This window comes from Oncorhynchus nerka, linkage group LG18 (genome assembly GCF_034236695.1).
Source record: "Oncorhynchus nerka isolate Pitt River linkage group LG18, Oner_Uvic_2.0, whole genome shotgun sequence".
Lineage (NCBI taxonomy): Eukaryota > Metazoa > Chordata > Actinopteri > Salmoniformes > Salmonidae > Oncorhynchus > Oncorhynchus nerka.
The window spans coordinates 79,687,008-79,704,713 of record NC_088413.1 but is presented as its reverse complement, the minus strand read 5'-3'; the positions used below and the strand labels follow the sequence as shown (position 1 = coordinate 79,704,713).

General features: G+C 50.4%; 1 protein-coding gene across 1 annotated transcript in view; it reads left to right on the top strand.

Moving 5' to 3' along the window:
- The first annotated feature begins 1,679 nt into the window (after positions 1-1,679).
- The window catches only part of pygl (phosphorylase, glycogen, liver), a 69,189-nt gene continuing 53,162 nt past the window's right edge, over positions 1,680-17,706 (top strand). The window contains exons 1-3 of the mRNA XM_065004385.1: positions 1,680-2,009; positions 7,347-7,448; positions 12,230-12,308. Of these exons, the coding sequence (XP_064860457.1) occupies positions 1,767-2,009; positions 7,347-7,448; positions 12,230-12,308 (424 nt within the window). The 5' untranslated portion in view covers positions 1,680-1,766. The remainder of the gene's footprint in view (positions 2,010-7,346; positions 7,449-12,229; positions 12,309-17,706) is intronic.

Genomic DNA, 17,706 nt, shown 5'->3' with positions numbered 1-17,706 from the left:
CAAGTAAAGACAAAGATGGTAATTATCCTAGGATGTAGGCCAAGTAAAGACAAAGATGGTAATTATCCTAGGATGTAGGCCAAGTAAAGACAAAGATGGTAATTATCCTAGGATGTAGGCCAAGTAAAGACAAAGATGGTAATTATCCTAGGATGTAGGCCAAGTAAAGACAAAGATGGTAATTATCCTAGGATGTAGGCCAAATAAAGACAAAGATGGTAATTATCCTAGGATGTAGGCCAAATAAAGACAAAGATGGTAATTATCCTAGGATGTAGGCCAAGTAAAGACAAAGATGGTAATTATCCTAGGATGTAGGCCAAGTAAAGACAAAGATGGTAGTGGTTCATAACTCTTCCAGCATACCCAGTAGATGTTCATTCAGCCCTCTTTCTGCAAGCTTGTTGTTATACAATTTTGAGACTGAAATATTGATATTTGATCCTAATGAGTTTGTAGATACTGTAAAGCATCAAAGATTAGATAGTATTTTTAATGAAGGTCTTCCATTGCATTTATCCATACTCATTTTAATTGATGTCTAAACCTGCTTTCTGCAAGCTTGTTCATTTGAGTCAGATGGTTTGGTGAGTTTAAAATAAAATAAAAAGTATTTTTATTTATTTATTTATTTCACCTTTATTTAACCAGGTAAGCAAACTTGAGAACAAGTTCTCATTTTACAATTGCGACCTGGCCAAGATAAAGCAAAGCAGTTCGACACATACAACGACAGAGTTACGATGTTAAAACAAACATACAGTTAATAATCCAGTACTCAAGTTTTACAATTGATGCAAATTGGTGAGAAGACGAAGAAAAAGGCTGGTCAAAGAAATCAATTTGCAGTCACTGAATGGTAGTTTTGCAATGGAAGAATGTGCAAAGTAGAAATAAAAATAATGGGTTTAAAAAATTAAAATAAAAAGTATTTGTGGTGAATCAAAAAAAAAAGTAAGTCTATCCCTTAGTCCTTCAACACATCTTTATTTTACTGTCCTAATTTATAATTCTAGAAATGTGCATCCAGTCGCTGGGCGACATTGGCAGTTTATTTCAATATACAGTATAGAGTTATAGCCTACCCTATGCTGCGCATGCAGAGCGTGCGTCAGACAATGGTCGTTTAACATCCAAAGTGATGGTCTGTTTGGCAGATTATATAAATGTTGGAATGTCCTTAATTAAGCATTGTTCTAATTTACATATAGTAGCCTACTTACTTATACGTATAGTACACCGAGTGTACAAAACGTAAAACGCTGCAGGGTTTTTCACACTCAACAGTTTCCCAAGTGTATCAAGAATGGTCCACCACCCAAAGGACATCCAGCCAATTTGACACAACTGTGGAAAGCACTGGAGACAACATGGGGGGGGGGGGGTGTAAACTCAATATTAGGAAGGTGTCCATAATGTTTTGTACACTCAGTGTTGTAGTCGATAAAGACACATTATTATATTATTGTTATTATTGGAAGTGTTACTATTACTGATCTCTTGGTGTTTTCTGTATTAATGAATATTCAATAAATTGTATGTGTCCAAAAACATTTAGCCTTCTTCAAATATGTTCTCTCTGCTGTGCTATGGCAAGAGGTTGAGAGGCTGGGTAGCGACACACATCCGCCTGCATGCACCAATGGACATTAGAGAGGATAGAGAGGAGGAGACCGATGCCACAGAAATGATAGGACCTATACTTCACTTTGCCACTTTATGGTTATTAAAGTTGAAGACGGACAGCAGCAGTTTTGTTCAGCAACATGGCGGCGCCTCTAACTGACCTGGAGAAGCGTAAACAGATCAGTATCAGAGGAATAGTCGGGGTGGAGAACGTCGCCGAGTTGAAGAAAGGTTTTAACCGACACCTCCACTTCACTTTGGTCAAAGACAGGAACATAGCGACGCCGCGGGATTATTACTTCGCCCTCGCGCACACGGTTCGAGATCACCTGGTGGGAAGATGGATCAGAACGCAACAGTTTTACTATGAGACCGACCCCAAGGTAAAGTTGTTTGTTTCAAAAGTGATTTCCTTTACCAAATATCATGCACCAGTTGACGTGGAGAATTATCCTGGCTACCTGTGTGTCTTGTCCTCATTTGGTCCGATGGTCAGAGTCGCACCTCTTATTTATTTTCACCATCATCAAATCAACATTTATTTTGGTCACATACACATGGTTAGTAGATGTTATTGGTCACATGGTTAGCAGATGTTATTGGTCACATACACATGGTTAGCAGATGTTATTGGTCACATACACATGGTTAGCAGATGTTATTGGTCACATACACATGGTTAGCAGATGTTATTGGTCACATTCACATGGTTAGCAGATGTTATTGGTCACATACACATGGTTAGCAGATGTTATTGGTCACATACACATGGTTAGCAGATGTTATTGGTCACATTCACATGGTTAGCAGATGTTATTGCGAGTGTAGTGAAATGCTTGTGCGTCTAGTTCCGACCATGCAGTAATATCTAACAAGTGATATAACAATTCTACAACAATGACCTAATACACACATGTGTAAAGGGATGAATGAAAACATGTACAAATATATATATATGGATGAGCGATGGCCGAACGGCATAATGAGGATGCAGTAGATTGTATAGAGTACAGTATATACATATGAGATGAGTAATGTAGGGTATGTAAACAGGATGCAGTAGATGATATAGAGTACAGTATATACATATGAGATGAGTAATGTAGGGTATGTAAACAAGATGCAGTAGATGGTATAGAGTACATTATATACATATGAGATGAGTAATGTAGGGTATGTAAACAGGATGCAGTAGATTGTATAGAGTACAGTATATACATATGAGATGAGTAATGTAGGGTATGTAAACAGGATGCAGTAGATGGTATAGAGTACATTATATACATATGAGATGAGTAATGTAGGGTATGTAAACAAGATGCAGTAGATGGTATAGAGTACAGTATATACATATGAGATGAGTAATGTAGGGTATGTAAACAGGATGCAGTAGATGGTATAGAGTACAGTATATACATATGAGATGAGTAATGTAGGGTATGTAAACAAGATGCAGTAGATGGTATAGAGTACAGTATATACATATGAGATGAGTAATGTAGGGTATGTAAACAGGATGCAGTAGATGGTATAGAGTACAGTATATACATATGAGATGAGTAATGTAGGGTATGTAAACAGGATGCAGTAGATGGTATAGAGTACAGTATATACATATGAGATGAGTAATGTAGGGTATGTAAACAAGATGCAGTAGATGGTATAGAGTACAGTATATACATATGAGATGAGTAATGTAGGGTATGTAAACAGGATGCAGTAGATGGTATAGAGTACAGTATATACATATGAGATGAGTAATGTAGGGTATGTAAACAAGATGCAGTAGATGGTATAGAGTACAGTATATACATATGAGATGAGTAATGTAGGGTATGTAGACTATTAAAGTGACGTCATTTAAAGTGACTAGTGATACCTAAGGGGGAACTACTACTTCAAGGTCTCAGAGCGAGTGACGTCACCGATTGAAACGCTATTTAGCGTGAACACCGCTAACTAAGCTAGCCATTGCACATCCGTTACACTAATTAGCCATTTTTCAACTACTTAGCATGTTAGGTAACCCTAACCTTAACCCTTTTAGCTAACCTTTCCCCTAACCTTAAACCTTTAACCTTAACCCATAGCCTAGCTAAAGTTAGCGAGCTAGCTAGAACTCGTAACATATTATACGTTTGCAAATTAGCAACATATTGTACGTTTAACATACTGAGTAAAAGTATAAATGCAACATGCAACAATTTAAGATTTTACTGAGTTACAGATCATATAAGGGGCAGCAGGTATCCTAGTGGTTAGAGTGTTGGGTCAGTAACCAGCAGGTATCTTAGTGGTTAGAGTGTTGGGTCAGTAACCAGCAGGTATCTTAGTGGTTAGAGTGTTGGGTCAGTAACCAGCAGGTAGCCTAGTGGTTAGAGTGTTGGGTCAGTAACCAGCAGGTATCCTAGTGGTTAGAGTGTTTGGCCAGTAACCAGCAGGTAGTCTAGTGGTTAGAGTGTTGGGTCAGTAACCAGCAGGTATCCTAGTGGTTAGTGTTTGGCCAGTAACCAGCAGGTATCCTAGTGGTTAGTGTTTGGCCAGTAACCAGCAGGTAGCCTAGTGGTTAGTGTTTGGCCAGTAACCAGCAGGTAGCCTAGTGGTTAGTGTTTGGCCAGTAACCAGCAGGTAGCCTAGTGGTTAGTGTTTGGCCAGTAACCAGCAGGTAGCCTAGTGGTTAGTGTTTGGCCAGTAACCAGCAGGTAGCCTAGTGGTTAGTGTTTGGCCAGTAACCAGCAGGTAGCCTAGTGGTTAGTGTTTGGCCAGTAACCAGCAGGTAGCCTAGTGGTTATTGTTTGGCCAGTAACCAGCAGGTAGCCTAGTGGTTAGTGTTTGGCCAGTAACCAGCAGGTAGCCTAGTGGTTAGAGTGTTTGGTCAGTAACCAGCAGGTAGCCTAGTGGTTAGTGTTTGGCCAGTAACCAGCATGTATCCTAGTGGTTAGAGTGTTGGGTCAGTAACCAGCAGGTAGCCTAGTGGTTAGTGTGTTGGGTCAGTAACCAGCAGGTAGGCTAGTGGTTAGTGTTTGGCCAGTAACCAGCAGGTATCCTAGTGGTTAGAGTGTTGGGTCAGTAACCAGCAGGTAGCCTAGTGGTTAGTGTGTTGGGTCAGTAACCGAAGGGTTGCTAGATCGAATCCCTGAGCCGATAAGGTACAAATCTGTTATTCTGCTCCTGAACAAGGCAGTTAACCCACTGTTCCCCTGAACAAGGCAGTTAACCCACTGTTCCCCTGAACAAGGCAGTTAACCCACTGTTCCCCTGAACAAGGCAGCTAACCCACTGTTCCCCTGAACAAGGCAGTTAACCCACTGTTCCCCTGAACAAGGCAGTTAACCCACTGTTCCCCTGAACAAGGCAGTTAACCCACTGTTCCCCTGAACAAGGCAGTTAACCCACTGTTCCCCTGAACAAGGCAGTTAACCCACTGTTCCCCTGAACAAGGCAGTTAACCCACTGTTCCCCTGAACAAGGCAGCTAACCCACTGTTCCCCTGAACAAGGCAGCTAACCCACTGTTCCCCTGAACAAGGCAGTTAACCCACTGTTCCCCTGAACAAGGCAGTTAACCCACTGTTCCCCTGAACAAGGCAGCTAACCCACTGTTCCCCTGAACAAGGCAGCTAACCCACTGTTCCCCTGAACAAGGCAGTTAACCCACTGTTCCCCTGAACAAGGCAGTTAATCCACTGTTCCTAGGCCGTCATTGTAAATAAGAATTTGTTCATTGTAAAAAAGAATTTGTAATTAAATGACTTTCTTAGTAAAAAAAAAAAAAAGGAAATCATTAAATTTAAATTAATTAATCGGGCCCTAATCTATGAATTTCAAATGCCTGGGCAGGGGTGCAGTCATAGTTTGGCATAGGCCCACCTACTTGTTTGTGTCTATTTAGACATTTTATTAACCGGTAAAAATTAGAATATGAAATGTACAGATTAGAATATGAGCTGTACAGATTAGAATATGAACTGTACAGATTAGAATATGAAATGTACAGATTAGAATATGAACTGTACAGATTAGAATATGAACTGTACAGATTAGAATGTGAACTGTACAGATTAGAATATGAACTGTACAGATTAGAATATGAACTGTACAGATTAGAATATGAACTGTACAGATTAGAATATGAACTGTACAGATTAGAATATGAACTGTACAGATTAGAATATGAACTGTACAGATTAGAATATGAACTGTACAGATTAGAATATGAAATGTACAGATTAGAACATGAACTGTACAGATTAGAATATTTTTTATTTATTTAACCAGGCAAGTCAGTTAACCTCTTCAGTCGACCCTCTACTTTTTTGAACATTCTGTTAAAAATCGCGCAACATTTCAGCGCCCTGCTACTCATGCCAGGAATATAGTATATGCATTTGCTTAGTCTGTGTGGATAGAAAACACTCAGACGTTTAAAAAACTGGTTAAATCACTGCTGTGGCTTTACCAGAACGGCATTTACATCGAAAAGCACAGGAAAAACTGATCACTGAAAATGGGGAAAATATATCCATGCGCTACTTGAACCCATTGATAAACGTGAACCACAATTAATTGACTGAGGTTGCAGTACCTACAGCTTCCACAGGGTGTCTAGAGTCTTGTCATTTCCCTTCGAGTTTTTTCTTGGTCAAACACATACAGGACACCGTATCTAATCCGGTCTAGGACCGGATATTTTCGTTGAGTTTCTAGCCGGACATTTTTCCAGACGGACAGCTAATGATCTTTACATCGCCTCCTGATGAATTTTATCGCTTATTAACGTTTACTAACACCTAAAGTTGCATTACAAACGTATTTCGAAGTGTTTTGTGAAAGTTTATCGTCGACTTTTGAATTTTAAAAAATGACGTTACGTTTTGAAACAATGTTTTTTTCGTTTATCACACAGTCTACATATAACGATATCTAGGCTTTATATGGACCGATTTAATCGAAATAAAGACCCAAATAGTGTTTATGGGACATCTAGGAGTGCCAACAAAGAAGATGGTGAAAGGTAATGAATGTTTTCTATTTTATTGTGCGGTTTGTGTAACGCCGAAATGCTAATTATTTTGTTTACGTCCCCTGTGGGTCTTTTGGGGTGTTGCATGCTATCAGATAATAGCTTCTCATGCTTTCGCCGAAAAGCATTTTAAAAATCTGACTTGTTGCCTGGATTCACAACGAGTGTAGCTTTAATTCGATACCCTGCATGTGTATTTTAATGAACTTTTGAGTTTTAACTAATACTATTAGCATTTAGCGTAGCGCATTTGCATTTCCAGAGCTCTAGTTGGGACGCAAGCGTCCCGAGTAGAAGCAACAGGTTAAGAACAAATTCTTATTTTCAATGACAGCCTAAGAACAGTGGGTTAACTGCCTGTTCAGGGGCAGAACGACAGATTTGTACCTAGTCAGCTCGGGGATTTGAATTTGCAACCTTCCGGTTACTAGTCCAACGCTCTAACCAATAGGCTACCCTGCCGCCCCATATGAACTGTACAGATTAGAATATGAACTGTACAGATTAGAATATGAACTGTACAGATTAGAATATGAACTGTACAGATTAGAATGTGAACTGTACAGATTAGAATGTGAACTGTACAGATTAGAATGTGAACTGTACAGATTAGAATGTGAACTAGATGAGAGGGATACAGTGCAGAAAGTGAGTGTTGAAACTGAGCCACTGCTAAATGTTCCTGTTCTCCTGTCCAGCGGGTGTACTACCTCTCCCTGGAGTTCTACATGGGCAGAACCCTCCAGAACACCATGATTAACCTAGGGCTGCAGAACGCCTGTGACGAGGCCATCTACCAGGTGAGCTTGAACCTTATACACAGTCTACCAGGTGAGATGGAACCTTGTAGACAGTCTACCAGGTGAGCTTGAACCTTGTAGACAGTCTACCAGGTGAGATGGAACATTTACATTACATTTAAGTCATTTAGCAGACGCTCTTATCCAGAGCGACTTACAAATTGGTGCATTCACCTTATGACATCCAGTGGAACAGTAGTGCATCTAAATCTTTTAAGGGGGGGGTGAGAGGGATTACTTTATCCTATCCTAGGTATTCCTTAAAGAGGTGGGGTTTCAGGTGTCTCCGGAAGGTGGTGATTGACTCCGCTGTCCTGGCGTCGTGAGGGAGTTTGTTCCACCATTGGGGGGCCAGAGCAGCGAACAGTTTTGACTGGGCTGAGCGGGAACTGTACTTCCTCAGTGGTAGGGAGGCGAGCAGGCCAGAGGTGGATGAACGCAGTGCCCTTGTTTTGGGTGTAGGGCCTGATCAGAGCCTGGAGGTACTGAGGTGCCGTTCCCCTCACAGCTCCGTAGGCAAGCACCATGGTCTTGTAGCGGATGCGAGCTTCAACTGGAAGCCAGTGGAGAGAGCGGAGGAGCGGGGTGACGTGAGAGAACTTGGGAAGGTTGAACACCAGACGGGCTGCGGCGTTCTGGATGAGTTGTAGGGGTTTAATGGCACAGGCAGGGAGCCCAGCCAACAGCGAGTTGCAGTAATCCAGACGGGAGATGACAAGTGCCTGGATTAGGACCTGCGCCGCTTCCTGTGTGAGGCAGGGTCGTACTCTGCGGATGTTGTAGAGCATGAACCTACAGGAACGGGCCAAATCAAATCAAATCAAATTTTATTTGTCACATACGACAAGGTGTTGTCCAGGATCACGCCAAATTCTTAGCGCTCTGGGAGTTCCACAATGCAGTTGTCAACCGTGATGGCGAGATCATGGAATGGGCAGTCCTTCCCGGGAGGAAACAGCTCCGTCTTGCCGATTCAGCTTGAGGTGGTGATCCGTCATCCACACTGATATGTCTGCCAGACATGCAGAGATGAGTGCCACCTGGTCATCAGAAGGGGAAAGGAGAAGATTAATTGTGTGTCAGTCTGCATAGCAATGATAGGAGAGACCATGTGAGGTTATGACAGAGCCAAGTGACATGGTGTATAGCGAGAATAGGAGAGGGCTAGAACAGAGCCCTGGGGGACACCAGTGGTGAGAGCACGTGGTGTGGAGTACAGTTATCGCCACGCCACCTGGTAGGATGACCTGTCAGGTAGGAACAATAAGCGTGGGCAGATGCCCAACTCGGAGAGGGTGGAGTGGAGGATCTGATGGTTCACATTTCCCATCAAGGCAGCCGATAGGTCTAGAAGGATGAGAGCAGAGGAGAGGGTTAGCTTTAGCAGTGACAGTGATACAGAGAAGCCACTCAGTTGAATGACTAGTCTTGAAACCTGACTGATTTGGATCAAGAAGGTCATTCTGAGAGAGATAGCGGGAGAGCTGGCCAAGGACGGCACGTTCAAGAGTTTTGGAGAGAAAGAAAGAAGGGATACTGGTCTGTAGTTGTTGACATCGGAGGGATCGATGTCCTTGATGTTTTTTAGAAGGGGTGCAACTCTCCTCTCTTGAAGACGGAAGGACGTAGCCAGCGGTCAGGGATGAGTTGATGAGCGAGGTGAGGTAAGGGAGAAGGTCTCACGGAAATGGTCTGGAGAGCCTTAGGGATGAGGGTCAAGCGGGCAGGTTGTTGGGCGGCCGGCCGTCATACAGCCCGCCAGATTTCATCTGGAGAGAGCATCTGAGAAAGAGGTCAGAGCACAGGGTAGGGCAGTGTGAGCAGAACCAGCGGTGTCGTTTGACTTAGCAAGAGGATCGGATGTCTGCCTTCTTTTCAAAATGGTTGACGAAGTCATCTGCAGAGAGGGAGGAGGGGGTTTGTCTGGAGGTAGGATTCAGGAAGGAGAAGGTTGCAAAGAGCTTCCACTAGGGTTCCAGGCAGATGCTTGGAATTTAGAGTGGTAGAAAGTGGCTTTTCAGCAGAAGAGAAGAGGAAAATGTCCTTAGTTTTGGAGGAGTGAAAGGATGTCAGGTCCGACACCACACTTTTCCTCCATTTCCGCTCGGCTGCCCGGTAGGCCTGTTCTGTGAGCTGTTGCAATCAGTCGCCTAGCCACGGAGGCGGGAGGGTCGGACCGCAAACCTGGAGGATTGAGGACATAGAGAGTCAAAGGATGCAGAAAGGGAGGCAGAGAAGGGTTGAGGAGGCAGAATCAGGAGATAGGTTGGAGAAGGTTTGAGCAGAGGGAAGAGATGATAGGATGGAAGAGGAGAGAGTAGCGGGGGAGGAGATGAAGGTTGGGACGGCCTCGATACCATCCTGGGGGGGCAGTGTGGGAAGTGTTGGATGAGGCGAGAGGGAAAAGGATCTCAAGGTAGTGGTCGGAGACTTGGAGGGGAGTTGCAATGAGGTTAGTGGAAGAACAGCATCTAGTAAAGATGAGGTCGGCGTTTTCCTGCCTTGTGAGTAGGGGGAAGGTGAGAGGGTGAGGTCAAAAGAGGTTGAGATTGGAAAGAAGGAGGCACCTATTTGGTCGAAAGTAGACGTGGGGAGGTTAAAGTCGCCCAGAACTGTGAGAGGTGAGCCGTCCTCAGGAAAGGAGCTTATCAAGGCATCAAGCTCATTGATGAACTCAGAGGAACCTGGAGGGCGATAAATGATAAGGATGTTAAGCTTGAAAGGGCTGGTAACTGTGACAGCATGGAATTCAAAGGAGGCGATAGACAGATGGGTAAGGGGAAAAGAGAATGACCACTTGGGAGGGAGATGAGGATCCCGGTGGCACCACCCCGCCCAGAAGCTCTCGGGGTGTGCGAGAACACGTGGGCAGACGAAGAGGAGCAGTAGGGTAGCAGTGTTGTCTGTGGTGATCCATGTTTCCGTCAGTGCCAAGAAGTCGAGGGACTGGAGGAAGGCATAGACTGAGATGAACTCTGCCTTCTTGGCCGTGTCATCGGCAGTTCCAGAGTCTACAAAGACCTGGAACTCCACGTGGGTTAGTCTGCCTGGGACCACCAGATTAGGGTGGTCCGTGACTGGTGTGGAAGCGTTTGTATGGTCTGTGCAGAGAGCAGAGAACAGGGATAGACAGACACATAGTTGACAGGCTACACAGAGTCTGAGCTAATGCAAAGGAGATTGGAATGACAAGTGGACTACACGTCTCGAGTGTTCAGAAAGTTAAGCTTACGTAGCAAGAATCTTATTGACTAAAATGATTAAAATGATACAGTACTGCTGAAGTAGGCTAGCTGGCAGAGGCTGCGTTGTTGACTATGTAGGCTAGCTGGCATTGGCTGCGTTGCTGACACTACACTAATCAAGTCGTTCCGTTGAGTGTAATAGTTTCTACTGTGCTGCTATTCGGGGCTAGCTGGCTAGCTAGCAGTGTTGATTACGTTACGTTGCTAAAAGAACGACAATAGCTGGCTCAGCTAACCTAGAAATTTCCATCTGAGACTACACAATTATCTTTGATACAAGCAGCTATGTAGCTAGCTATGGCTAGCTACGATCAAACAAATCAAGCTGTTGTACTGTAATGAAATGAAATGAAAAATGTGATACTACCTGTGGAGCGATCAACGAAATGGACCAGTTGTTGAGTGCAGAAGTTCTGTTCGGGGGGCGTTGGCTAGCTGTTGGCTAGCTAGCAGAGTCTCCTACGTTAAGGAACAAATAGCTGGTTAGCTAACCTCGGTAAATTAAGATAATCACTCTAAAACTACACACTCTAAACTACACAATTATCTTGGATACGAAGACAGCAAAGACAACTATGTAGCTAGCTAACACTACACTAATCAAGTCGTTCAGTTGAGTGTAATAGTTGTGCTGCTAATCGGTAGACGGTGGACTAGCTAACGGTGGACGTTAGCTAGCTGGCTTGCAGGGCAGTGTAGACTGCGTTAGAACGATTAAATACGATAATTACGCAATTATCTATGATACAAAGGCGGCTATGTAGCTAGCTAAGAAGAAATTGCTAAGATTAGACAAATCAAACCGTTGTACTATAATGAAATGTAATGAAATGTAATACTACCTGCGGACCGAGTGCAGATGCGACCGCTCGCTCCAACCCGTTGTGAACAACCTTGTAGACAGTCTACCAGCCAGGTGAGATGGAACCTTGTAGACAGTCTACCAGCCAGGTGAGATGGAACCTTGTAGACAGTCTACCAGCCAGGTGAGATGGAACCTTGTAGACCGTCTACCAGCCAGGTGAGATGGAACCTTGTAGACCGTCTACCAGCCAGGTGAGATGGAACCTTGTAGACAGTCTACCAGCCAGGTGAGATGGAACCTTGTAGACGTCAGGGACACACCGGCATGGCTGCAAGCAGAAACGACTAGTGCCGCAGGCAAACAAGCTTTCTTATAAGAGACAGACTTTCTCAAGAACTGTGACAGCATGACTAACACACAACCTCATTCCTCAACCTCAACCACATTCCTTTTATCAACTTTGATTGTCAACTAATGAATGCATGAGCTCAAACACATTATTGGACACTAAAACGCCTAGTTTACACCTTGCGTACACAACGAAAGAACGCTTCGCAAGATGGCGATCCTGCACAGAGGTATGAATTGCAGGACTGAACATGTCTGCGTAGCTTTGCTAAGCTACGCAACGCTATTTAGAGTAGCTACCTGTGGGGTATAAACTAGCCTTTAATATGGGACTGTGAGTTGAGCGAACTGATTTGAGTTGCTTTTTTATGTCTGTCATGTAGCTGGGTTTGGACATGGAGGATCTGGAGGAGATGGAGGAGGATGCAGGGCTGGGGAACGGAGGCCTAGGCAGACTGGCAGGTACAGTACCAAGATCCATGTGTCTGTCTGTCTGTCAGTGTGTGTTAGGATGCTGTTGGCTCACCAGAACAGGAAGTTTACTCAACCCTAGGAGGCTGCTGTTGGCTCACCAGAACAGAAAGTTTACTCAACCCTAGGAGGCTGCTGTTGGCTCACCAGAACAGGAAGTTTACTCAACCCTAGGAGGCTGCTGTTGGCTCACCAGAACAGGAAGTTTACTCAACCTAGGAGGCTGCTGTTGGCTGGCTGTCCGCATCAACGCGAGTAGGCTGTCCACCACTAGGAGGCTGTCCGCCCCACCACCACCACCACTAGGAGGCTGTCCGCCCCACCACCACCACCACCAGGAGGCTGTGCCGCCCCCACCACCACCACCACCACCACTAGGAGGCTGTCCCGCCCCACCACCACCACCAGGAGGCTGTCCCGCCCCACCACCACCACCACCACCACCACCAGCACCAGGAGGCTGTCCCAGCCCCACCACCACCACCACCAGGAGGATGTCCCGCCCCACCACCACCACCACTAGGAGGCTGTGAAACCACCACCACCACTAGGAGGCTGTTCCGCCCCACCACCACCACCAGGAGGCTGTCCGCCCCACCACCACCACTAGGAGGCTGTCCGCCCCACCACCACCACTAGAAGGCTGTCCGCCCCACCACCACTAGGAGGCTGTCCGCCCCACCACCACCACCACCACCACCACCACCACCACTAGGAGGCTGTCCCGCCCCACCACCACCACCAGGAGGCTGTCCCGCCCCACCACCACCACCACCAGGAGGCTGTCCCGCCCCACCACCACCACCACCACCAGGAGGATGTCCCGCCCCACCACCACCACCACTAGGAGGCTGTCCGCCCCACCACCACCACCACTAGGAGGCTGTTCCGCCCCACCACCACCACCACCACCAGGAGGCTGTCCGCCCCACCACCACCACTAGGAGGCTGTCCGCCCCACCACCACCACCACTAGGAGGCTGTCCGCCCCACCACCACTAGGAGGCTGTTCCGCCCCACCACCACCACCACCACCAGGAGGCTGTCCGCCCCACCACCACCACTAGGAGGCTGTCCTTGGACCACCACCACTAGGAGGCTGTCCGCCCCACCACCACTAGGGCTGTCCGCCCCACCACCACCACCACCACCACCACCACCACCAGGAGGATGTCCCGCCCCACCACCACCACCACTAGGAGGCTGTCCGCCCCACCACCACCACCACTAGGAGGCTGTTCCGCCCCACCACCACCACCAGGAGGCTGTCCGCCCCACCACCACCACTAGGAGGCTGTCCGCCCCACCACCACCACCACTAGGAGGCTGTCCGCCCCACCACCACTAGGAGGCTGTCCGCCCCACCACCACCACCACCACCACCACTAGGAGGCTGTCCCGCCCCACCACCACCAGGAGGCTGTCCCCCACCACCACCAGACCAGGTTGGAGGTTGTCCAGAGGGAAGACCACCACCACCACCACCAGGAGGATGTCCCGCCCCACCACCACCACCACTAGGAGGCTGTCCGCCCCACCACCACCACCACTAGGAGGCTGTTCCGAACCACCACCACCACCAGGAGGCTGTCCGCCCCACCACCACAAGGAGGCTGTCCGAGACCACCACCACTAGGAGGCTGTCCGCCCCACCACCACTAGGATGGCTGTCCGCCCCACCACCACCACCACCACCACCACCACCACTAGGAGGCTGTCCCGCCCACCACCACCACTAGGAGGCTGTCCCGCCCCACCATCACCACTAGGAGGCTGTCCCGCCCCACCACCACCACTAGGAGGCTGTCCCGCCCCACCACCACTGTGGAGGCTGTCCCGCCCCACCACCACCACCACTAGGAGGCTGTCCGCCCCACCACCACCACTAGAGGCTGTTCCTGCCCCACCACCACCACCACCACCAGGAGGCTGTCCGCCCCACCACCACCACTAGGAACTGTGACCCACCACCACCACCACTAGGAGGCTGTAGACCACCACCACCACCACCACCACCACCACCACCACTAGGAGGCTGTCCCGCCCCACCACCACCACCAGGAGGCTGTCCCGCCCACCACCACCACCACCAGGAGGCTGTCCCGCCCCACCACCACCACCACCACCAGGAGGATGTCCCGCCCCACCACCACCACCACTAGGAGGCTGTCCATGCCCCACCACCACCACCACTGGAGGGAGGCTGTTCCGCCCCACCACCACCACCACCACCAGGAGGCTGTCCGCCCCACCACCACCACTGGAGGCTGTCCGCCCCACCACCACCACCACTAGGAGGCTGTCCGCCCCACCACCACTAGGAGGCTGTTCCGGGACCACCACCACCACCAGGAGGCTGTCCGCCCCACCACCACCACTAGGAGGCTGTCCAGAGACCACCACCACCACTAGGGCTGTCCGCCCCACCACCACTAGGAGGCTGGCCCCACCACCACCACCACCACCACCACCACCAGGAGGATGTCCGACAAGTGGACCACCACCACTAGAGGCTGTTCAGAAAGTTACCACCACCACCACTAGGATCTTATTGACCACCAACCAGGAGGCTGATACCACCACCACTGGAGGCTGTCCGCCCCACCACCACCACCACTGTGTGACTAGGTAGGCTGCTGGCCCCACCACCACCACCACCACCACCAATCAGGAGGCTGTCTACTGTGCCCTATTTGGGGCACCAGGAGTGCTGTCCCGCCCCACCACCACCACCACCAGGAGGCTGTCCCGCCCCACCACCACCACCACTACCAGGAGGATGTCCCGCCCCACCACCACCACCACTAGGAGATGTCCCGCCCCACCACCTGTCCGCCCCACCACCACCACCACTAGGAGGCTGTTCCGCCCCACCACCACCACCACCACCAGGAGGCTGTCCGCCCCACCACCACCACCACTAGGAAATGTCCGCCCCACCACCACCACCACTAAAGAGGCTGTAGCCCCACCACCACCACCACCACCACTAGGAGGCTGTCCTGCCCCACCACCACCACTAGGAAAATGTCCCGATACCATCACCACTAGGAGGCTGTCCGCCCCACCACCACCACTAGGAGGCTGTCCCGCCCCACCACCACTAGGAGGCTGTCCCGCCCCTACCAGACCACCACTAGGAGGCTGTCCGCCCCACCACCACCACCACTAGGAGGCTGTTAAGATAATCACCACCACCACAGGAGGCTGTACCACCACCACTAGGAGGCTGTCCAAAGACCACCTATGTAGGAGGCTGTCCGCCCCACCACCACTAGGAGGCTGTTCCGCCCCACCACCACCACCACTAGGAGGCTGTCCGCCCCACCACCACCACCACTAGGAGGCTGTCCGCCCCACCACCACTAGGAGGCTGTCCGACCCACCACCACCACCACCACCACCACCAGGAGGATGTCCCTACCACCACCACCACTAGGAGGCTGTAGCCCCACCACCAAGAAGAAATTGCTGATTAGACCCACCACCACCACCAGGACTATAATGAAACCACCACTAGGAGGCTGTCCGCCCCACCACCACCACCACTAGGAGGCTGTCCGCCCCACCACCACTAGGAGGCTGTCCGAACCACCACCACCACCACCACCACCACTGGATGGCTGTCCCCGCCACCACCACCAGGAGGCTGTCCCGCCCCACCACCACCACCAGGTGAGATGGAACCGCCCACCACACCACCAGCCAGGAGGATGTCCCTTGCCCCACCACCACCACCACTAGGAGGCTGTCCGCCCCACCACCACCACCAGGTGGAGGCTGTTCCGCCCCACCACCACCACCACCACCAGGAGGCTGTCCGCCCCACCACCACCACTAGGAGGCTGTCCGCCCCACCACCACCACCACTAGGAACCTGTCCGCCCCTACCAGCACTAGGTGGCTGGAACCACCACCACCACCACCACCACTGGAGGCTGTCCCGCCCCACCACCACCACCAGGAGGCTGCCCGCCCCACCACCACCACCAGGAGGCTGTGCCGCCCCACCACCACCACCACCAGGAGGATGTCCCGCCCCACCACCACCACCACTGGAGGCTGTCCGCCCCACCACCACCACCACTTATCAACTGATTGCCCCACCACCACTGAATGCATGAGCTCCACCAAACCACCACCACCACCACTAAAAGGCTGTCCTAGTTTACACCACCACTAGGAGGCTGTCCCGAACGCATCACCACTAGGAGGCTGTCCTGCCCCACCACCAGGTAGGAGGCTGTGCCCCACCACCACTAGGAGGCTGTCCCGCCCCACCACCACCACCACTAGGAGGCTGTCCGCCCACCACCACCACCACTAGGAGGCTGTTCCGCCCCACCACCACCACCACCATGAGGCTGTCCGCCCCACCACCACCACTTGGAGGCTGTCCGCCCCACCACCACCACTGGAGGCTGTCCGCCCCACCACCACTAGGAGGCTGTTCCGACCACCACCACCATGCAGGGCTGTCCGAACCACCACTAGGCAGGCTGTCCGGTACACCACCACCACCATGGAGGCTGTCTGTCCCCACCACCACTAGGAGGCTGTTGGCCCACCACCACACCACCACCACCACCACTAGGAGGCTGTCCCCCTCACCACCACCACAGGAGGCTGTACCACCACCACCAGGAGGCTGTCCCGCCCCACCACCACCACCACAGGAGGATTCCCCTAGCCCCACCACACCACCACTAGGAGGCTGTCACCCCACCACCACCACCACTAGGAGGCTGTTCCGCCCCACCACCACCACCACCACCACCAGGAGGCTGTCCGCCCCACCACCACCACTAGGAGGCTGTCCGCCCCACCACCACCACCACTAGGAGGCTGTCCGCCCCACCACCACTAGGAGGCTGTCCCCCCACCACCACCACCACCACCACCACCACCACTAGGAGGCTGTCCCGCCCCACCACCACCACTAGGAGGCTGTCCCGCCCCACCATCACCACTAGGAGGCTGTCCCGCCCCACCACCACCACTAGGAGGCTGTCCCGCCCCACCACCACTAGGAGGCTGTCCCGCCCCACCACCACCACCACTAGGAGGCTGTCCCCCCCACCACCACCACTAGGAGGCTGTCCCACCCCCACCACCACCACCACCACCACCACCACCACCACTAGGAGGCTGTCCGCCCCCACCACCACCACTAGGAGGCTGTCCGCCCCACCACCACCACTAGGAGGCTGTCCGCCCCACCACCACCACTACCAGGCTGTCCACCCCACCACCACCACTAGGAGGCTGTCCCGCCCCACCACCACCACCACTAGGAGGCTGTCCCGCCCCACCACCACCATCACCACTAGGAGGCTGTCCCGCCCCACCACCACCATCACCACTAGGAGGCTGTCCCCATCACCACCAC